At 37.9% G+C, this 23,472-nt stretch overlaps 2 protein-coding genes across 7 annotated transcripts in view; both read left to right on the plus strand.

Moving 5' to 3' along the window:
• LOC311090795 (uncharacterized protein) overlaps positions 1 to 23,472 on the plus strand; it is a 61,626-nt gene that overhangs the window by 34,391 nt on the left and 3,763 nt on the right. The window contains exons 1-2 of one of the 3 annotated variants that reach the window (XM_084126329.1): positions 18,522 to 18,718; positions 22,930 to 23,178. In XM_084126329.1, the coding sequence (XP_083982455.1) occupies positions 23,094 to 23,178 (85 nt within the window). In that variant the 5' untranslated portion in view covers positions 18,522 to 18,718; positions 22,930 to 23,093. Of the gene's footprint in view, positions 1 to 18,521; positions 18,719 to 22,929; positions 23,179 to 23,472 lie in introns of those variants that run through there. The other 2 variants (XM_084126327.1, XM_084126328.1) reach the window with 2 other exon arrangements.
• LOC311090788 (uncharacterized protein) lies at positions 3,207 to 13,093 on the plus strand. 4 transcript variants are annotated; one of them, XM_084126306.1, is made up of 4 exons: positions 3,207 to 3,338; positions 4,888 to 5,036; positions 9,484 to 9,732; positions 11,633 to 13,093. In XM_084126306.1, the coding sequence occupies exons 3-4, from the start codon at positions 9,648 to 9,650 to the stop codon at positions 12,805 to 12,807; spliced, it is 1,260 nt and encodes a 419-aa protein (XP_083982432.1). In that variant the 5' UTR covers positions 3,207 to 3,338; positions 4,888 to 5,036; positions 9,484 to 9,647; the 3' UTR covers positions 12,808 to 13,093. The 4 variants fall into 4 exon arrangements, with proteins under 4 accessions (XP_083982432.1, XP_083982435.1, XP_083982433.1 ...); XM_084126307.1 differs by having other exon boundaries at positions 3,226 to 3,536; XM_084126309.1 differs by lacking the exon at positions 4,888 to 5,036 and having other exon boundaries at positions 3,220 to 3,338.

Raw genomic sequence — 23,472 nt, forward strand, 5'->3', positions numbered from 1 at the left:
ATTTACTTAGCCTAGTAATATTAACTGCACCATGAAATGTGGGATATACATATTGAATTGTATTATATTATTAATGTAGACAATGCATTAAAGGACTAATGGAATCTAATTACAATATTTAATAATGTATTTAGGCTACTGTTTTTCATACAAATACCATAGAAACCATAAAGTTACATTTTGCCTTGATAATGAGGTGCTATAGGCTATGCCTGGTTTTATCTGTGGTTATCATGATCTAAATGCATGATACTGGATGACCAATGGTCATTTGACCTAATAAAAATGAGGTTGTTACATTTTTTTAACAGATGTTACTGTTTGTGATAATGAACATAAATTTATAGTAAATCTGCATCCTAACTCAAGCTAATACTACTGTCAAATATGCGTTTCGAGACAAAACTTGTAATATTAATATTGCAGCCTGCACTGCAAACTGTGCTGAAGATACGTGTCATCAAAGTCAGGCAACACAAACCTTGTTTCAAGACTTGAAACAATATCCCCCATTAGCACATGCAGAAACTAAGAAATTAATTTTCCAATATTTATTTTGTTAAGGAAAAATGACAAATGTTTGAATGTTCTACCTCAGATTTGTGAAATGTTTTGGCCAGTTTGGCAAGTGTTTATCCTGATATGTTCTGACAATTAATGCTCTGGTTTCTACAACTTTAACTTAGGAGCAAAAATCTGCCTTTAAACTTGAAAGAAAAAAAGATTTGACATTTATAGTAATAATTAGTGCTGGGCTGTGTACCGGTTCATACCGAATACCGGTGTTTATTTTTGTTATGATATGAATTTTTAAAATACCGCAGTACCGGTGTATGTCGCTTTAATAACGATCGGAACGCGGCGCGGCACTGTTTGAGAGGGTCCTTTTTCACTGTTGCACTGTGGTGATGCACGAGTTACTAAGCATGACTTTGAAGCTGGATAGGTTAAACTATTGATAGCTGTTAAATTATATTACAGTGTTTCCCATACATTGGTTCACAATATCAACACTGCCTTTTGGAAAATCTATTTGTGGTTGGCATTGACATCGTTGAATAAACATGAGCACTGCACGTTTCAAAATCAAAACGCGGCGCGGGTGTTTTTATATGAATATATCTGAAGTGAACTGACGGTCTTTAGAAAAGTTTTTGTTATTACGATTGAATCTTTGATTGAGTTATTTGATAGAAACATGTTCTTTCAAAATGATAACATGGAGTTAAACCAAAGAGTAACCGTTTCAAGTTAGTTTAAAATGATGCAATCGTGTTTGAAAGAGAAACCTGATACAATGATGTTAAATGAAAATGAACTGTTCATATGAATTGAACAGCATTAAAAAAATCATTTTTTTTGAGTGTGTATGTGTAGATTAGCAGAGTCATATAATAGAGATCATTTTGACTGTTGTAGTCATTTTTTTTTATTGTATGTGTTATATCTTGTATTGTATTGTGTGTGGGGTTTTTTTGTTTTTGTTTTTTTTACTATGTGTTTGTATAGTGCTATGGACCATTTTTTATGTATGTCCTGAATAAAGAATATGATGATGATGATGATCACAGACAGAAACCTATTCTCTTGTTGTCTGTTTGTGTTCACTTGAATTTTCCTTGAAATGATCCTCCTTAAACTGATTATAACTACTTGATATGTTCATTTTAGATCAGATGGAAATACCAGAGCTAAGAGAAGAACTGAATGAAGTAAAGAAACACTGTGACTTCAAAACTCAAAGAACAAAAGTCAAAAAGCTGCACTCCTGCTTACAGTGTGGAAAGAGTTTCAGTCAAAAAGGAAGCCTTAAGACACACATGAGAATTCACACTGGAGTGAAACCATTTAACTGTGATCAGTGTGGTAAAGAGTTTTTGTCATCACATCTAAAAGACACCTGAACGTTCATTCAGACGAAAGGCCTTATGTGTGTGCTCTCTGTGGAAAGAGTTTTTCATGGCTGGAAAGTTGTAAAAAGCACCAGAAAACACATAATGAAGTGAGAGATCATGTGTGTCGTGACTGTGGGAAGAGCTTTATTACAACTGGCCATCTGAAACTGCATCAAAGAATTCATTCTGGAGAAAAACCTTACAAGTGCTCATATTGTGACAAGAGTTTCACTCAGTCTGGAAACCTGAAACCACATGAGCGAGTTCATACTGGAGAGAAGCCGTATCACTGTACTCCGTGTGAGAAGAGTTTTAGACGTTTATCAAGCTTTCTCATTCACATGAAAAACTGTTGCAAGTGATCAACATTCAGTTCTATATCAAATACATTCAGGTAAATTCTGCAAGATAAAATATTGAGATTGTCTTTTTTTTATTTTGTTAAAATGAATGGAAGACTAGAAAGATTTAAGAGTTGAAGCTTCAAAAGTGTAAAAAAAAATTGTCCAAAAAATCTGTCTATCTTGAATTAGATATATTCATGTCATACTTATTTACTAGGTTTACTATATTGTTTTCTGATAGTACATGCAGTTATGAGAAATAAACATAAAAAAAACCATACTGTCTTGACAAAAAGCGTTTAACTCAGATTGTTTAAACTGAAAACAAGTGTAATATGTGTTTGTGGAAAGAGTTTTTCACTGCTGGACTCTAAACAGCAGCAGAAAATACAGACCATGAGAGAAATCATGTGTTTTGAGCCGGACTCTCCATTGGTCTAGACTGACTCTGTCCTGCTGTTTTCCCGAATATCAGCTTGATTGTAAATGTGACATTACGAACTGCTCTGTGACCAAGTTAACTTTTAACTAATTTTAGACAAATAAAGTTTGTCAACAAAAATATGATAATTGTTGATAAAGATTGACTAGTAGCAGCCATAAATATTATAGCAAATTGTTCAAAGTGTTGTTTCTAATTAGTTAACCTTATTTTTAAAAAGCAGGCAAATCGATTTCCAACTGTTAAATGTATTTTTAGAATGTGCAGAGAAACAGAAAGACAGGGAATATTTAGTAGGTTTTTCGAAAGAAACCGGATTGGACAAGAGAATATAGTGTAAAGGGAATTTAGTAGAGTAGGTGGCAGTAATGCAGCAAATTGGATGCAAGCTGTCGTAAAACCCCAAAGAAGAAGAAGAAGCCTTACTTTCCCTGACTATTGACTTACTAAATGAACTAACCCTTTGAATACAATGGTATAACATGCGGCCCCTTTAAGAAACATGACATCGCGCACTGCGCCTGCGCAGAAGAGAGAAGCGAGAGAGACGAGCTGAAACTTTCACCAGTTGAGGCTGAATATGTCACTGTTAACGACCGTGAATGAAGGATACATTTTAAATATTTTCACTGGATGCCGTATATTTCCAGTCTGCAGGTGAGAGATGTTACCAGATTACAGAGTTTAACATTAACCAGCTCCAGAGTAAAAGCCCTAATATCGTGAATAAGGTTTGTCTGCACTGGAATCACATGAGCGAGTTCATACTGGAGAGAAGCCGCACTAACGTGGAGAGAGATTTACGTTAGTGATAGAAAGAAGCGTTATACATTCAACCAGTGAGTTTGTTTACAGGTAGGCTACTTTATTGGTGCGACAACTATTACATACATTTGTTACATACATAATATTTGTACATTTGTATTGTCAAAGTAATGGCACCCTTTCTCTAGAGCTGTGTTCTGGATAAATTGAGAATCATGATGTTTTGTTTAAAATATAAACCACTATTCTAAATAGACAATTAAACAAAATAACATGTCATTTACTAAAGGCTCTGACAAAATGCCTATTGTTGCAATACAGTCTTTATTTATAGACTAATTTTTTTTTATAGACTCTAATTTCCAAATCGTTTTGAATGAAGGATTCAATGACTCACTTGTTCCATAACTGGATGTATCAGCGTTTTGAACGAATCTCATGAATTAAATATTGTTTAAGGATTGATGAGAATTGGGCATAACAATAACAAACAAACATGTAACTGAAAATTATCGAATTAAGAGTCTAACAAACAAAATGACAGAGCCATAACGTTTAACTGAGCTGCAGATAAAGAAAATCATCTTTATCGGATTCAATAGTCCCTGTTTTCACCTCATTCATTATGGTAATGTCTGAGATCTTCTGTAAATTGGCACATCAAGCACGTCATTAGTGTCAGACAAACTACAGGATCATCACTTTATATGATAATCACCTATCAATGTTTTACCCTTCAGGTTAAAGTACATGACTAAAAATACTATTAAAGACTACAGAAACCACACCTGCAAACTCTCTTTCTGACACTGAAATCGGTCATTCACGTGATTAGTGCAGATCTGAGGAGTTTTTATTTGAATGTATATCTGAAGAGAAATTACTGTCTTCATAAAAGTTTTGATGGCATCTTCTTTTATTTTTCGTCAGTATGTCTAATAAAGTAGTGTTTATAAGCGCAGCGCTGCTTGTGTTCAGGAGTAACTGCTGTATTTCTGCTTTAAGCGCCACCTTCTATCAGAGAGTGAATTTGCATTTTCATCAGCCTGTCATTTATTAGGCTTAAATGTGAGGTTTAGCATTTTTGTTTCATCAAGTGAGGTTTCATCAAGTTTTTGTTTTGTCAAAACTGGTATTATTTGAGCTGTTCATATTGTATTTTCTATCATCATTTTACAGTTTAGGATGTTACCATAGACAGAGGTGTTGTTTCAAAACAACTTTGCTACCTAAACAAAATGTTCTGTTACAATATCACAATTTTCTGAAATGATTTCACAGTTTTGAGAAGAATCCCCCCCCCCCCCATCTACACATTGTTTTGTTGAAGGTGTTAAAAATGTACAGAATTTATGTAATGAGCGAGTACATCATGAATCCATCTTCCAAACAGTGTCCTACAGTACGCCTATAATAAGTGTTTATATTCTGACTACTTTAGACGAAGCGGGACGCAACCGTAGCCCAGTTCCTGTGTGACTCGTCAAAAACAAACCGAGAGAAGTAGATCCGGCTACAATGTTTTTCCGCAAGACGAGCTGAGCATCTATTCATCAAGCCAACACGCAACTATCGCAAATCAAAGTGAAAGTAAGTCGCAGATGCTTAACACACAATCATCTTCATTAAAAGTAAAGAAACGAAATGATCCTACCATGTACCATTGCCGCCTTCTCCTGTTGTGGTCTTTGATTTTGAAATTAGCTGATGATCAACAAATTGCAGCTCATCTCAGTTGATTTCGTGACATGAACTCCATTAAATCTGCATATAGCGCAGGAATTGAAGATCGGATTTATCTCCGTTTTGCAAAAAAACATTTATGTGACCAGGTGTAAATGGAATCGTTTTGATAAATCAGATATCTCTCTGATCAGTAAAAACACATGAAGTGACCAGGTGTAAACAGGCCCCTAGACGCGACACGGCGATGCGCTTCTCGTCCAGGCCTCACTAGAGGGCCGCGGCCCACCGGTTGAGAATCACTCACATAGTGTGGATTTCTGTCGTCTTGTTAGATTTCTGATTAGTTTAGATGTTAACTGAATAATTTAACCTGTGTCCTGTTTCATCCTTATAATATGCTGGGTTACATAAAAATGAGCAACCTAGTGTTTTATACACTATGGGCCCTATTATACACCCGGTGCAATGCAGCGCCAGGCGCGATGCAAATGTTTTTTTGCTAGTTTCAGCCTGACGCAGTTATCATTTTCCTGTCCTGCGCCACGTTGTTTAAATAGCAAATGCATTTGCGGCCATCTGTGCGCCCATCTGTTTGCCAATGAAAACGAGGCATGTTCAGGCGCATTGATGGCGCATTGTTATTTTGAGGAAACTGAAATAGACTTCGTCTATTGAAGTCAAAGGCGCAGTATTTTTTGTTATTTACATTTACATTTATTCATTTAGCAGACGCTTTTATCTAAAGCAACTTACAAATGAGAATTTGAGTTGAACTAACAGTAGGACAACAATATGCAAGTGCTATGACCCTTCTCAGTTTAATCTAATGCAGTAAATGTTAATATAATTATTATTTTTTTAAATATTATAGAATATAATAGAAGAGAAAGTGTTAGGCTAGTATTACTGGATCAAGTGCTGTCGAAAAAGCCGTCTTCAGTCGTTTCTTTAAAGTGGCTATGGACTCTCTGGTTGAGCACTAGCTCTGAGTTCAGCAGATCATTCCACCAGCAGGGAACAGTCATGGTAAAGGTCAGAGAAAGAGATTTTGTGCCTCTTTGAGATGGCACCACAAAACATTGTTCGCTTGCAGAGCGCAAGTTTCTGGATGGCACATAAGTCCGAAGTAATGAGTTTAAGTAAAAGGGAGCATAGCCAGTGGTTGTTCTGTAGGCAAACGTCAGTGACTTGAATTTGATGCGAGTGGCAACTGGCAACCAGTGCAATTTTGTGAGGAGAGGAGTTACATGTGCTCTCTTCGGCTCGTTAAAGACCACTCTAGCTGAGGCGTTCTGGATCAGTTGCAGAGGTTTGACAGAGCAAGCTGGAAGACCAGCCAGAGCATTACAATAGTCCAGTCTGGATAGAACTATCGCTTGAACGAGGAGTTGTGTAGCATGCTCCGATAGGAAGGGCCTGATCCTCCTAATGTTGTACAAGGCAAATCTGCAGGACCGGGCAGTTCTTGCAATGTGGTCTGTAAAGTTCAATTGATCATCAATTACCACACCAAGGTTCCTGGCTGACCTTGATGGAGTTATGGATGACGAGTCTAGCTGAATGGTGAAGTTGTGATGAAGTGTTGGGTCAGCCGGGACCACGAGTAGCTCTGTCTTCGCAAGGTTTAGTTGAAGGTGGTGGTCCTTCATCCAGACAGAAATGTCTGTCAGGCAGGCTGAGATACGATCAGCTACCGTTGGATCGTCAGGCTGGAATGAGAGGTAGAGTTGTGTGTCATCAGCGTAGCAGTGATAAGAAAAGCCATGTTTCTGAATAACAGATCCTAGTGATGTCATGTAGATGGAGAAGAGAAGTGGTCTAAGCACTGAGCCCTGAGGCACTCCAGTAGCTAGATGTTGGGTCTTAGACACCACACCCCTCCACAATACCCTAAAGGACCTACCTAAGAGGTAAGACTTGAACCATTGGAGTGCGGTTCCTGAGATGCCCTTCATCTTTAGGATTGACAGGAGGATCTGGTGATTAACTGTGTCAAAGGCAGCAGACAGATCCAGCAGGATGAGAACTGAGGATTTGGAAGCTGCTCTTGCCAGTCTCAGAGCTTCAAGGTCAGGGCAGTCTCAGTTGAGTGTCCGCTTTTGAAACCAGACTGATTGTTGTCCAAGAGGTTGTTCTGTGTAAGGAAGGAAGAGATCTGGTTAAAAACAACTCGTTCAAGTGTTTTCGCGACGAATGGAAGGAGAGATACCGGTCTGTAATTTTCCAGATGTGCTGGATTTGGAGTGGGTTTCTTAAGCAGTGGGGTTACAAGGTACCAGTGTGAAGAGAGGTGTTTATGATGTGTGTGAGTGCGGGTACAACTGAGGATGAAATGGCTTGAAGTAGGTTAGTGGGAATAGGATCAAGCAGACAGGTGGTAGGGCAATTGGAAAGGAGGAGTTTGGAGACTTCTGTCTCTGAAAGTAGAGAGAAGGAGGGTAGAAAGTGTGTGTTAGCTGGTAAAATGTTTGTGTCAGTTTGTGGATTGGTAAATTGGCTGCTGATGGAGGTTGTTTTATTTATGAAGAATGTAGCAAAATCGTCAGCTGTTAGGGTTGATGAAGGAGGAGGAGGAGGAGGAGGGTTGAGAAGAGAGGAGAAGGTTTTGAAAAGCACAAACGAGAGTCTGAAGAATTGTTAATTTTGTTGTGATAGTAAGTCATTTCAGTAGAGATATTAGCAGAGAAGGAAGAAAGGAGGGATTGATAAAGACCAAGGTCAGTAGGATCTTTCGATTTGCACCACTTCCTCTCTGCACCCCTGAGATTAGAACGATGTTCACGAAGAACATCAGATAACCAGCGGGCAGAGGGTGTGGCGCGGGCTGGCCTGGAGGAAAGTGGGCAGAAGTTGTCCAAGCAGGATATTAAAGTGGAGAAAAGATTATCAGTTGCACTGTTAGTATCTAGTGTTGAAAGCTGATCAGGTGGAGGAAGTGTGGATGAGACCAGAGAGGATAGGCAAGAGGGTGAGAGTGAGCGTAGGTTTCACCAAAAGGTTACCTGTGGAGGAGTGTGTGTTGTGTTCTGAGGCAGGTTGAGGTTGAGAGTGAGGAGGAAGTGATTTGAGGTGTGCAGTGGAGTGACCAGTGTATGGTCAGTGGAGCAGTAGCATGTGTAAATAAAGTCCAATTTGTTACCTGATTTGGGAGTAGCCACAGTAGATACTCGTTTGAGGTCGAATGAGGCAAGCAGAGTGTGGAAATCAGCAGCCTGAGGCTTTTCTAGGTGAATGTTGAAGTCTCTAAGAACTATGAGAGGAGTACCATCCTCAGGGAAGGATGAGAGTAGCACATCAAGCTCCTCCAAGAAACTGCCAAGCTGACCAGGGGGACGATATACAACTACAAAATGGATTTTAATAGGGCTAGTGATGATAATTGAATGTGATTCAAATGAGCTGTTGTCACACAGAGGTGATAAATGATCAAATTTCCAATCGTTTGAGATGAACAGATCAGTACCTCCACCCCTACCAGTCAGGCGAGCAGTGTGTGAGAAAGTGAAGTTAGTGGAGAGGGCAGCCGGTGTGGCAGTGTCCTCTGGTCTGATCCAGTCAGGGCCAGTAGGCTGAGACCTGAATGACTAGAAATACATGCAATGAAATCAGCTTTGTTTACAGCGGACTGGCAATTACAAAGACCAATAGGAAAAGAGAATATAATACTAGAAGACACCGGAAAGGTACGCAGGTTGCTAGGATAGGACTGCCTCCGACATGTGACATTTGATTTACGTATGTTAGTAATAGTAGGGATTTGAAAACACATAGTGTAAGATGGGTCACAAACAGAAAGATCAGATGAAAAGTTGCGCTCTACGGGTGAACTTCGAACTTCAGACTGCCGTCCTGCGTGTCACTAATATCCGAAAGATGCTGCAACTCCATAACCTGCCAATAAACAAACAGTGCACAGTTCTGAGAACAATTTATCATCCAAATTAGTTATATTCATTAACTTTAGGAATAAAGTCGTGTGTGTTTTTTTTAATGCAAGCCATCAGTCATTTCAATCTTTCCGCCATGGCGTGTGCGCAACTGAAGGGAATGGGAGATGAGACTCTGATTGGTTTATTGCACATTACACCCAAAACACCATTACTCATTAAGAGAATAGGGACAACCCTTTTAGACCATGCGCTGGGTGCGCCGACCATTTTTCCTTTTTTAAACTATTTTACTACTACTTGCACCCTGCGCTTTAGACCATGCGCTTGGATCGTTAGAATAGGGCCCTATAATATATAACCATCAAAATGGTCTATATTTGAACTAAATTAAAGGCACCATATGCATTTTGCTGTTAAAGTAATCCAGTATAAATTCAGTAACTTGTTTTTGATTTTTCCAGATCTGGTCCTGTGGGCGTCTGTATCACACAGTGATCACAGTTCACACCTGCAGTGAAGCCCCTCACACAACAATTCACCAATAAATACTGGGAATATTCCCATCATCCTACAAGAGAAGGACAAACTCCAGGAGTAGCAGCTGAAATCTGTGTGACTGTTAAAAATGGAGTTTATTAAAGAGGAGATTGAAGACATGAGTGATCCAGAACCATCCAGAATAAAACATGAAGATACTGAGGAACAAACAGGTTGGTGTCCATTCTTGATTCTTCATTATCTTGATTTTTGAGAAACATTAAAGGGATACTCCACCGTTTTTTCATATTAAATTTATGTTATTCCCTTAACTAAGACGAGTTGATACATACCTCTCTTGTCTCAGTGCTTGCACTCAATCGCTCTGGCGCGCGGCGACACTTTGATAGCACTTAGCTTAGCCTAGTTCATTCATTAGGAACCAAACAGAGATGAAGCTAGAAGCGACCAAACACCTCCACGTTTTCCCTCGTGTAACTGTATTTAAATAGGGAAAACGTGGAGGTGTTTGGTCGCTTCTAACTTCATCTCTGTTTGGTTCCTAATGAATGAACTAGGCTAAGCTAAGTGCTATCAAATTGTCGCCGCGCGCCAGAGCGATTGAGTGCACGACTGAGACGAGAGAGGTATGTATCAACTCGTCTTAGTTAAAGGGATACTCCACCGTTTTTTCATATTAAACTGTTATTCCCTTAACTAAGACGAGTTGATACATACCTCTCTCATCTCAGTGCGTGCACTTAATCGCTCTAGCGCGCGGTGACACTTTGAAAGCACTTAGCTTAGCCTAGTATATTCAATGGTATCTAACAGCAATGAATTTAGAAGTGACCAAACACATCAACGTTTTCCCTATTTAAAAACAGTTACACGAGTAGTTACAAGACCAAGTATGGGGACAAAAAATAAAACGTGGCACTTTTCTAAGCGGGTTAAAAAGGATAACTATAATGTATGGCGGAATAGCACTTTTGGGAGTACTTCGACTCGGCGCAGTAAAAAATCACGTTTGTTTTATTGACAGAAGTGAGAGGAAGAGGATCAGGCGTGACTTTTTACTGCGCCGAGTCGAAGCGTAACTGTTTTTAAATAGGGAAAACATTGATGTGTTTGGTCACTTCTAAATTCATTGCTGTTAGATACCATTGAATATACTGGGCTAAGCTAAGTGCTTTCAAAGTGTCACCGCGCGCTAGAGCGATTGAGTGCACGCACTGAGATGAGAGGTATGTATCAACTCGTCTTAGTTAAGGGAATAACATAGTTTAATATGAAAAAACAGTGGAGTATCCCTTTAAGGAAATAACATAGTTTAATATGAAAAAACATCTAAATGGTCAAAAGCTTGAATAGCTCTTGTCATTTACATTTTAAATGGATTAACAAGAAAGTTAATTAAAGCTGCAGTCCGTAGTTTTTCCTCTTTGTCGCCATCTCTGTTCGAAATCTGCAATTGCAGTTATTCACGGAATTATCAAATTTACGCGAGGATGAATCCAATGTTTTGAGGAGAATGTGCGGTTGTCAATCACCGTGCTGGTGGTGACATTTAATACCCTTCCGATATTTATCCTTGTTTTCGCATGGGACGGTTGCAGTCTCTTTTTTTCTCCGAAGTCTTTCGCGTTTGTTCGGGTGAATCTCCTGTTGTCACTGGTGATTGTCGTTTGAACCTTTCTGGATCCGCCATCAAATTGATAAGTTTAATCATATCAAGTGCTGAGAGAAAAGGCTATAAATCTCCACCTCCAACATCCTCACACTCATAGCTTACTAGCCCGAGACTCTTCTTTATGTGTACAGATGTGATGCAATGACGCAAAGACATGCTCGAATTTCCCGCGGAAATCCACCAGTACCACTGGAATTAAAAACATTATTACAAGCTTACCATTTTGAATCAAGCTAAGGCAAGCAGAGAGTTTTGAACACTGGCTGGTTATGTACTTGCTCAATTTATTTTGGATAATTTTTAACCCAACAAAGCTACAAACTGCAGCTTTAACTAAAGTTTGGCACATCAAAGATCTGATACTTGATACTCATTTGCTCTCTTCTGTTAAATCAGAGTTCACTTTAACTTATTTTAACCACATAATATTTTTATTTTAGACTGGATGGAAGTGAATAAGCAAAATCATGAACTGAGTGAGGCAGAGGAGGAACAGCAGAGCATCAAAACTAATAAGCTGCACTCCTGTCCTCAGTGTGGAAAGAGTTTCAGACGAAAAGGAAACCTTAAAACACACATAAGAATTCATACTGGAGAGAAACCGTGTACATGTCCTCAGTGTGGAAAGAGTTTCAGACATAAAGGAAACCTTAAAACACACATAAGAATTCATACTGGAGAGAAACCGTGTACATGTCCTCAGTGTGGAAAGAGTTTCAGACATAAAGGAAACCTTAAAACACATGTAAGAATTCATACTGGAGAGAAACCGTGTACATGTCCTCAGTGTGGAAAGAGTTTCAGACGTAAAGAAAACCTTAAAACACACGTAAGAATTCATACTGGAGAGAAACCGTATACATGCCCTCAGTGTGGAAAGAGTTTCAGTCAACAAGACAACCTTAATGTACACATAAGAATTCACACTGGAGAGAAACCATTTAACTGTGATCAGTGTGGTAAAGAGTTTATTTCGTCATCACATCTAAAACGACACCTGAACGTTCATTCAGATGAGAGGCCTTATGTGTGTCCTCTCTGTGGAAAGAGTTTTTCACGGCTGGACGATTTTAAACAGCATCAGAAAATACATAATGAAGCGAGAGATCATGTGTGTTGTGAATGTGGGAAGAGCTTTACTACATCTAGTCATCTGAAAGAGCACCAAAGAATTCATACTGGAGAAAAACCTTACAAGTGCTCATATTGTGACAAGAGTTTCACTCAGTCTGCACACCTGAAAGTACATGAGCGACTTCATACTGGAGAGAAGCCGTATCACTGTACTCAGTGTGAGAAGAGTTTCACATATTTAGCAAATCTCAAATATCATCTGCTCCGTCACTCTGGAGAAAAGCCATTTAACTGTGATCAGTGTGGTAAAGATTTTATTTCATCATCATGTTTAAAACAACACTTGAAAGTTCATTCAAATAAGAGGCCTTTTGTGTGTTCACTTTGTGGAAAGAGTTTTTTATGGCTAAAAGGTTTTAAAAAGCACCAGAAAATACATGATGAAGTGAAAGATCACGTGTGTTGTGACTGTGGGCAAAGATTTAATAGAGATGACCAACTGAAACAGCACCAAAGAATTCATAAGGGAGAAAAGACATAGACACAGAGTTTCACTTTTGTGCTTATTCGTATGTCAAATATGTCGAAAACGCAACCATTCTTGTCTTGCCACATACATTTTTTTTATTAAATGAATCACAATAGCATATTTTCTCTTTTCTTTTTTTTTATAGGCGAAAATTCATTAAAAGTTGTAAAGGGGAGCGCGGGTGTAAAGCCACGCTCGATCGGCCCAAAACTGGCATCCGATCAGCACAGAAGGTCTCTACGTGTTACTGTCTTTTCTCGAGGCAAAGTATTTTTTGATTAAATGCAATACATTTGAATATGTATTTTCTCGTTATTTCATCTGACTCCATAAATAAAGAGGTTGTAATGATATCTGTGCATCATTAAATGTGAGCGAATGTTTGACTATTCCTTTTAACTCTTTAATGAAAATAATATCAAAGTCAGTTAGAATAATCAAATGTAACAATTTATTATGTCAGGTAAATGTATCATGCCAATTTCATAATCAATTCAAAGATAATCGATACAAAACATCAAATGCTCTGGAATAAAGAGAACAACATTATACATGAAGCTGAGAGTCTTGATCTCAGCCTCACAGGCTAATCTGAAATACAGAAAGGCCCCGACCCAACATTAAGATACATGATGCTAAGAGTTTACTCTTAAGTAAGAGTCAATCTTAGCATTAGGGGTGGGGAAAAAAATCGATTCTTAGATGAATCGCGATTCGGGACGTGGACGATTCTGAATCGATTCACAAATGTCAAAAATCGATTTTCTAAAAAAAAAAAAAAAAAAAATCTAATAACGTAACATTGAAGGAACGCAAAAGGCGGAACTCTGAAGCGGACGTGCAGTGCGCGGACAGTCTGTGGCGTGCACAACAGAGACGCGCACATAACAGACGCATGATGGCTGAGCGCCAAATCCGAACGGCACCAGAGAATGTCTTCGTTAAAAGCTAACGTATGGAACATTGGCAATTTCATTGTGATCTATTTAGTATTTTTTTTGTATGAGAGCTAATTTCTGTATTGTTTAGTTTTCACATCAATATGCTGTGTAAACCGATCTGATCTGTATGCAATATGTGCAATGCCAGTCACAAAAAGTTACATTTTGACTGTAAGTTACTCTCTGCAGAATGTTCATTCACTTTCTTTGCTATTTTTGATTGTGGTATACAGCAAACATTTCAAGTCATAACTCTTTATTATTTAGTTGTGTATAAGTCAAGAGCGACTTTAATTATTCAGAATATGCATAAGTCCACAAGCATTATACGTTATGATAGCTTCTGGTACATAATTCTATATTTTTGAACGAAAACTGTTTGTGAATTTGCTACAGCAAAATGTTTTTTTTTTGTCTGAAGGATTATATTGCTCATTGGAAATAACAAGAGGATGTTGGTTAGAAGTCTATTATTAAATGCTAGAGATTCAGAATATGCTGAAGTTTGTATTAATTTACTACAAGTATGCTGCTAGTACAGGCACACATTTATTTTCCTGTTGGTTCTCAGCAATGTTGGGACATATGCTGGCAAATGTAACCTTACAGTTGACTTGCCAAATCACTTCCATTTGTTTTATTAATACAATTAATATAGGAAGTATTGGAAGTAAATTCGTTATGGGTCATCATAAATACTTGCTTTAAAAGTACCAAGTAAAAATATTTTTTCAATGTTTTTGATAAAAGGCACTTCCCTGAGAATTGAACTTAATAAATGTGAAAAAGACACTTTAATGTCTCCGTTTGTCATTCTGTATTGCAAAGCAGATGAGAGTAGATCATGATCAGAAACCTGATTAGAAATCATTATGAATAAAATCGAATTGTTTTGAATCGAAAATCTTTTTGAATCGAAAATCGATTTTGAATCGAATCGTGGCCTCAAGAATCGGAATCGAATCGAATCGTGAGATGGTAAAAGATTCCCACCCCTACTTAGCATCATGGGCCAACTTGAGTTACAAAAAGGCCCCGATCTTCTTGTTGCATTCCATTATATTGACAGAACCGCTTTCACATGGAAACATCTTCTAACAATGGAAATTTGCATTCAGAGGTTACACCTTTTGGGGGTGGGAGACCATTTGCCAGGAGACCACCTTCCTTTGTGTGCCAGTTATCCCTAAACTCTTAAAAACCTTATTACCTTTTGTTTTACTTGGAAATGAGACATTTGTACCAGTCGCAATGAGACATTTCAAATGATACCAAAATGTACAATACTCGATGATAATCATTCACATTAAACTATATATTTTCTTGGGTGAATTCAGGTGATCTCTGAGCATGGGATGTGAGGGATGAGGGAATGAAATGTAGATTAGGATGACTCGGAGGTGAGACTTTCATCTCCATAGTGCACAAGGGGGAGTTCAAATGTTAATTTCCAGAGAGGTCCTTTGTCCTCTCAGGGTCTGGTCGCTCCTTAACCAGACTGTCCGGCATTTCTAATTTCTCAATTCTTATACGGGGCACAACCTAACGCGGGGTTAAATGTAACACGGACCTTTTACATAGTTAAGCAGATAAGTGTTTCCGCTCTTTTTCTCTCGCTGCCAGAAGACGGTCTCCCGCGGATTTGTGGAAAGTTTTGATAAGATTTCGTGAAGATACTGGACAAAGAGTGTTTTGACACCATGCAAGTAAATCATAAGTTTTTTCAGTTTCTGAGTTGGGTGTGTACGTCACCAAAATCTTTATATTACCTTAATCACTGTCTTGTTGGCTAAACCATTTCGAAACATGTCAGCAACTCCTAGCAACTGTTAGCTAGGCTTAAAATATTTTTTACACAGCGGGGTTAGTTGTAGCACAGTGTTAAAACTAAACCGCCAAGTTTACAACGATAATGAAATGAAAACAGGGAGCCACACAACTTTTCAGGTTTGAGTATTTATTTATATATTTATTTTGCCACATTTAACTTTGTTGGACTTTCACAAACAATGTTGGGATTTAAAATGTCAAAGTATGATTTTCTTCACATTTGTTAACTATGCATTGATCACTTATTAAGAATAATGCAATAAACCCTTTTATAATACCTATAATATAACATAACCCTATAATATTATTATTATTACTGTTATTATTATTAATAATAATAATTTTGCATGCAGCTGCCACACACAAATATAATTAAATTGCAATTACAATATTTGATGATTTTATTTATTTATTTATTGCAAAACTGTGCAGCCCTTTCCTATATCTCTATCCATGATATTGACCCATAATAGAAGGATGTTTGGATGAGGGATGGATGTATGGATATCTATCTATACAGATGCACAAACAATATCAAACTATACAGATAAAATAGTACTGAATTATGTGTTACACACAAGTGTTACAACTAACCCCTCTGTCTGTTACAATTAACCCTGCATATGGGGTAAGTTGTAACATTTGCACTTCTGTCACTTTCAGTGCAAATGTATGAAAATGGTAGGTCCTAGAAAAAAACTTTAAGTGTTCATTTGTAGCAGAGATGTGTATGTTGCTTGTGTAAAAAAATATCGTGTAAAAAAATATTAATAAAGCGGAATTAATCATTTAACTCAATTTTTATTATTTTTTTATAATTGAGCCAAAACCAAAATGTGTTAGGTTGTGCCTCGCTCTCCCCTAGTTTGCATTGCTAGATCAGCGTTTTCCATCCCTGTTCCTGGAGGCACACATTTTCCAACTCTTCCTAATCAAACACACCTGAATCAACTCATCAGCTCATTAGTAGAGACTCCCAAGACCAGAAATCTCCAGTAACAAGGATGGGAAACACTGCACTAGATAGCCTATTACTGTCGATTGCTGAACATTTCTATCGTAAAACAGTTTCTAATACTTACATCTACTTGCACCTTTCCATAAACTCTTGTTGTGTTGTGACAGTAAGACCTGCCTTCTTTGATTTGATTGGCCATCCCTATCATTTTGACATTGACGAGCGCTGTTAGACCACTGATGCAGAGCAGCCTAAAAATGTAAACAGCCGTTAGTACACGGAGCGTTCCCTTTTGATACGAATCACTCGCATTGCATTAGTTTCTGAAGCATATGGGAAATGCACTGCAAAACGCTGTGTGGCCCAAACGGAGGGCCCTCAAGACAATAGACAGGTGTAACGCAAAGTTGAGATGTTGTTGCCCAGAGAGAGAAAAAATATGTGGTGTCGGAGGAAAAGATGGACAAGAGATGGCGTATTTTTTTCCCAGGTTAAATATAATGACTTGAACGTCACACCCATCTGCATACATGGGGATTGAGTGAGAAAAAGCATACAAATAAACATTCAACTCTGGTCACAAATAGAAAGGGAAATAAAAGAAAGTGCACAAAAGTCCGTAGAGCGTTTATCTCTTCTCCTGCTCACCTGTCACATCTATGACAGACTCTCTCTCTACGCACATGCGCAGTTCTCATTGTACCTCAAATTACCAAAAAATGCGCAGAGTGACCATTACAGAGGTCCCTGGAAGGGGTTGTGTTGGGGTGTGGCGGATTTAGCCTCCTGTCTTCTCTGAGAAATCTGACTATCAGGAATGTTTCTAACGAACACCACTAACCACTCGGTGAGTTGCACAGTTTTGAAAACGAACGTTAAGGGTTGTTTTAAGGACATGTTTGTGCATGGCCATAGACTCACATTCTAAAGCGGTCATGGGCAATTCTAAAATAGTCAAAAAGTCGAGACAGGAACCATTGTCAAAATGGTTTGATTAGGGTTGGAGATGAACTGTGTAGGACAGTCGATTGGCAGGAGCAGGATTGGGCACCCCTGGTCTAGACTGATTCTTTCCGGTAGGGGCTTCACTTTTACCTGTTTGCATTTGTTTGATTTGTTCATTTATATGTCAGTCAGAAATCATTAACCGCATTTCCACTGTACAGACCATATCAAATTCAATCACATTTGCTCCTGTTTGTTTGTGGTCATGGGACTGCACAAAACAACTCTCTTTCAGGCTTTTAGTTCAAAAGAGTGAACATTTGGAAGAATATTGATAAATATGTATGTTTTTTATGTCACATTTCTTCATTGAGATTGATCATTTCTATACTGTCTCACTATACTGTTTGTTACCTGTTACACTGGAGCAGATAAGCCATTAAAAATAACAAATGCCCCCAAAATACAAGAGATTAGGGTAAAAATATTTAATTTTCCTGTGTTTTTATATTTATAAGAGGTACAACTCAAGCATCATACAATCAAGCAACATAAAATCTAGAGTGCTGTTTTTTTCCGAATATCAGCTTGATTGTAAATGTGACATTACGCAACTGCTCTGTAACCAAGTTATTAATGGGTAACTTTAAATTTTAGACAAATAAAGTTTGTCAACAAAAAGATAGATTTTGATGATTGACTAGTAGCAGCCATAGAAATTATAGCAAAGTGTCCAAACTGATATTTCTAATTAGTTAACCTTATTTTAAAAAAGCAGGCAAATCGATTTCCAACTGTTAAATGTATTTTAGAATGTGCAGAGAAACAGAAAGGCAGGGAATAATTAATAGTTTTTTTTTAAAGAAACCGGATTGGACAAGAATAGTGTAAAGGGAATTTAGTAGAGTAGGTGGCAGTAATGCAACAAATTGGATGCAACCTGCCGTAAAACCCCAAAGAAGAAGAAGCAGCCTTACTTTCCCTGATGAACTTACCCTTTGAATACAATGGTATAACATGCGGCCCCTTTAAGAAACATGATGACATCGCGCACTGCGCCTGCGCAGAAGAGAAGCGAGAGAGACGAGCTGAAACTTTTACCAGTTGAGGCTGAATATGTCACTGTTAACGATGTGGAATATTTTCTCCGGATGCCGTATATTTCCAGTCTGCAGATGAGAGATGTTACCAGATTACAGAGTTTAACATTAACCAGCTCCAGAGTAAAAGCCCTCTTATCGTGAATAAGGTTTGTCTGCACTGGAATCACACGAGCGAGTTCATACTGGAGAGAAGCCGCACTAATGTGGAGAGAGTTATGGTAACTTTAGGTCATTTGCGGGGGAATTTTTACTCTTCAAATTAAAGACATAGCAGATTCGCGCGGGATTAAGATCACAGACAACCTCCGCAATTATTACAAATGATTATCCTGTGCGAATAGAGCTAAAGAGGTTTTACAGCAGCTCATTTAAACATGATGACTCAGTTATTCGCCTCAGACTTTGGGAAATTATTAAACAAGCCTTGTTTTAAATATAACTAATATTAAACCACATTAAAATATCCTAAATTTCTAAAAGTTATTCAAACAAGACGCTTGTCTAAAGTTTAAAATCATTGGTTACCCGTAAGCCAATCACATAACGTTTGGTTATGGCGTGTGTTATGCGCATGCTCAGCCGCATCTAACTTCCACTGTAAACACATGTATGATGCGAAAACAAAACCATCCAGCGAAATACCGGAGTGAACATGGCTGTGAACGACTTATGCAGATTATGTTAAGTAAATCTACGCATCCACGGTACAATCAGTGTCTACGTCACGGCTCTCAGCCCGCCCTCTGTTCGTTGATTGGCCGGCTGTTTTGAGGCCGGAGGAAAACGCTAAAATAGGTCGCTATCTCAGACTGAGTACAGAAGCGAACTGAAATTGCGCGGAAGTACGAAGTCTGACGTAGTCAGGCTACCGGCAGCGCGGCGCACGCACAGTTTTCAAACGGACGAGCAGAGGACGAGAGATGGTTGCAAGATATCGAACTTCACCGAATAAGAAAACATAATATTTGAAGTAAATTTTTAAGGTTTAGCATCAGGGTTGTTTGCATATACAGTACCATGCCGTGTGTACGTTACAGTATACAAATGTTCTAGCTAATGTGAGGATAGGCCACAGCAGTCAGTGTTCAGCGAGTTAACGTTTGGAAGTTTGAAATCGATTGAAGCTCAGTTACTTCAGTTCAGAATAGGGCTAGCAATGATCAAATTTGTAACTTGACTGGTAACTTAGTTGATTTAATGTATAGTTATGAATGTAATTTAAATTACTCTCCCTGCCATTCACGAGTTTATGGTAGGGCGCTATTACGCATCTCCTGAATGAGTAGGCTAACGTTACCTCCAGATCAAAACGCAGGCAAAGAAGAGCAGAAACAAGCGATATCATAATGCGATCACTATAGGACTGTGAAGCTTTATGGGTCTGATCTAGATGTAGTCTTTGATAAAAATGCGATTTTCTCAGCTTTTTGCTCATGTTGCTTTTTATGAAACTTGCCAACATTCAAGTGTTGATAAAAAAGACGCACAAAGCTAGAATAAAACTGATTTTTTTGTTTTGTTTAAAAGCACAGGGTCTGTTCTTTCTTTTGGTATGTTCAGATATTAATACAACAAAATATTCTGGAGTGCCATGAAATTGTGAAAATGAAAAAAAAAAAAAAAAAAAATTTTTTATCCTGGCGAGAAAGAGTTAAGATAAAAATGTTGGTAATTGGATGATGATTAGAATATGAATGGAATGATTGGAATCATATTTTAAATTTGTCATATTTTTGAACAGGGTCAATTAAACATGAAAAGAAAGGGAGAGATATCAGAGTTCTTTTTAAATAAGCACAAACATAGTCCGGTCATTTTATGAAAAAAGGTTGAATAAATTGCAACAGAAGCAAACTCAACTAATTTTGTATCCTCAATATGTCCTGAGTAAGGAAAAAAAGTCCAGAAGAATCCCATTAGGGGAAAGTTTCGAAAACTGTTTCTGGGGATTCACTTTTTATTTTACCTACCTTTTGTCTTCTGCATTTTCCTTACCATTGTCTCCTGTTCTTCCCTCAGACTCGTCCCCCAGAAACAGTCCCACGGACCCAGCCCCAAACCCAATCTCTTAAAAATGAATAAAGGCTGGTTTCTAAAGTACTTCTTCCTGCCTGTATTAATGCTCATGGGTAGCCTAAATGGGTTCCATTCAGACCTTAACATTAAGTATTTTGCTGTTATGTGTCAACAAGATTCAACAAGACATTTTCACCTGGCTAGACCCAATGTTTAGATCTTTTTATGCAAATTAGCACATATGTAATTAGATTATGCACCGTTTGTCCATGTTAACAAACAATTTCAAAAAACTTGTAATAAAATTTTTTGTTTGTCTTGATGTAAGTAATCAACTCAGTAATTTTCATGGTGATATCTAAAGGTTAAAATTTTTACCCTATTCAAGTAAGAAAAAGAATGAATAGGCGTATGAATAGGCTATATTTGGGTCTTTTTCGAAACTTAACCCTAATGGGATTCTTCGGGACTTTTTTTTTCCTTACTCAGGACATATTGAGGATACAAAATCAGTTGAGTTTGCTTCTGTTGCAATTTGTTCAAGGTTGATCCCCATTTTGGCTTAAAATGACTGGACTAACAGGCGGATCAGACCCCAGCCCTTGCATCACCACTGGCTAGTCAGAGTCAGTGTGGTCAGACTTCAGAACCAGCAACAGTTCAGAGCATCTACAAGACACAGGCAGTAAATCACATACCGAATTCAGGAATTTAAGTTGAGATGATTTTGCCAGATTAAAAGGATAGTTCACCCAAAAATGAACACACAAAAAAAAAATATATAATTAGAAAGAATTATTATAAATTATTATAAAGAAAGAATTATGTTGTATTAAATCTTCCTTGGATAAGATTTTATATTGATGGGCACTAAAATTGTTTAAATTTTTCAAGTACATGTCTGCTTGATGCCTGCTATAGGTTATCTAATAATAAATAAATAAAAATTGTAAATTGTTTTTTTGTAAATAAACGCAGCAGTTCATAACAGACACATGCTACGGTATCTTATCTCCTTGGTGCTTCAGCTTTGTTTTCTGCAAATATTTTGGATGTTCAACACTTATAGACACAAACAGAGTGACCCAATTCCTTCCACAAGCTTTTCCAGTGTGTGTGTGTGTGTGTGTGTGTGTGTGTGTGTGTGTACCCCCGAAAGTAGCAGTGGCCACCCCATGTATAAAACTCTAGTTCCACCACTGTTGTTTTGATAGAGGGAAACAAGATACATTTCTAGTTATTCTTCATACATTCTTCTTTAAACAAATTAAGGATCCACTGTTTAAGAAGTTATACCCATATTTGGTTTTCAACCATTGAAAATGGGAAAATTCAACAATTTGAACAGTGGGACCTACCAATCTCTGTGTAAATCATAGACTGTAAAAAAAGATAGACGACGTCCCTTCGCTCTTTTCCATTGGTAAGAACTGAAGCCGCCAGTGTCCCGATATGGCGCTGGCATCTTGGAACTTGAGTCTGTGCAGTAGCGATCTCAGGACCAGACCTGCGCAGTAGCGAGCAGGAAGTAAAGCCGCGAAATCAACGCTCCGCCCTCACTCTCGCAGAATGCACTCAGGTAGAGTGCATTCTGCACACTTTTTTAAAAACTGATTGCAGTATGACGAGAGGCTTGTTAAAATAAAGTAAATACAATCTCCTCAGTCCTCCGAAGATCCCGAAAAAAATGTGCTTCAGTGACTACTTTGCTCGGAGAACCTGTCAATCACAGCTGTCAATCATGAGGTTACACCACCGTTTTTATAGCATCACGTAACTAACTAAAAACCAACTTATTTTTGAAACAGACACTTGAACTTACATCAGCGTGATAAAAACGACAGCAAATGAAAAAAACACATTTGGAAAAAAGATATTTGAAGTGTAATTTAATTGTTAATTGGTCTCACGTCCCGTTGAATAACACGGGGAGGCGGGGCTTATGACCTATACTAGGACCAGTCACCAGGGGGCGATCGAGACGTTTTGGCTTCACTTTTCAGGGTTTGTGCGGCACGCTTGGTGTAAACACAAAATAATGATTTGCCATCTTTCTAAAGTCATTTTACCCCCCTCTACAAAATACTGGATAACTCAGTAAATATAAACCAATCACATTTATGTTTAGCTCTCTTCAGAAAAAATATTAACATTATAACAAATTTTAGCCGGGGAAGTTTCTAAAATTTGGTTGTTTTGACACGGATGACCCTGTAGATCTGTTTTATATTATGATAATATACAGCCTTGTCAAAATACGATTTGTAACAGCAAATATATTCACTAAACTATCAAGTAATTAATTTAGTTAATTATAAATTCAATAACTTTCCAATTCCAGGTCTGCTCCTGTGGGCGTCAGTATCACACGGTGATCACAGTTCACACCTGCAGTGAAGTCCCTCCCACAACAATTCACCAATAAATACTGGGAATATTCCCATCATCCTACAAGAGAAGGACAAACTCCAGGAGTAGCAGCTGAAATCTGTGTGACTGTTAAAGATGGAGTTTATTAAAGAGGAGATTGAAGACATGAGTGATCCAGAACCATCCGGAATAAAACATGAAGATACTGAGGAACAAATAGGTTGGTGTCCATTCTTGATTCTTCATTGCTGACTGCTTTGGTGGCTGTGAAATAATTAGTATATTGATGATAAATGATAGAGAAATTCATCTAAATTATATCCTAATCTTGTATATAGCAGTGTGTCAAACACATTTTATTATTCAAATTAATGAGAATGATATAACAAACCTTCAACATCAAAGATCTGATACTTTAAACTCACACAGACAGAAACCTATTTTCTTGTTTTCTGCTTGTTCACTTGAATTTTCCTTGAAATTATCCTCCATAAACTGATTATAACTACTTGCT

The sequence above is a fragment of the Abramis brama genome, assembly GCF_963993115.1.
Source record: "Abramis brama genome assembly, chromosome: 10".
Classification (NCBI taxonomy): Eukaryota; Metazoa; Chordata; class Actinopteri; order Cypriniformes; family Leuciscidae; genus Abramis; species Abramis brama.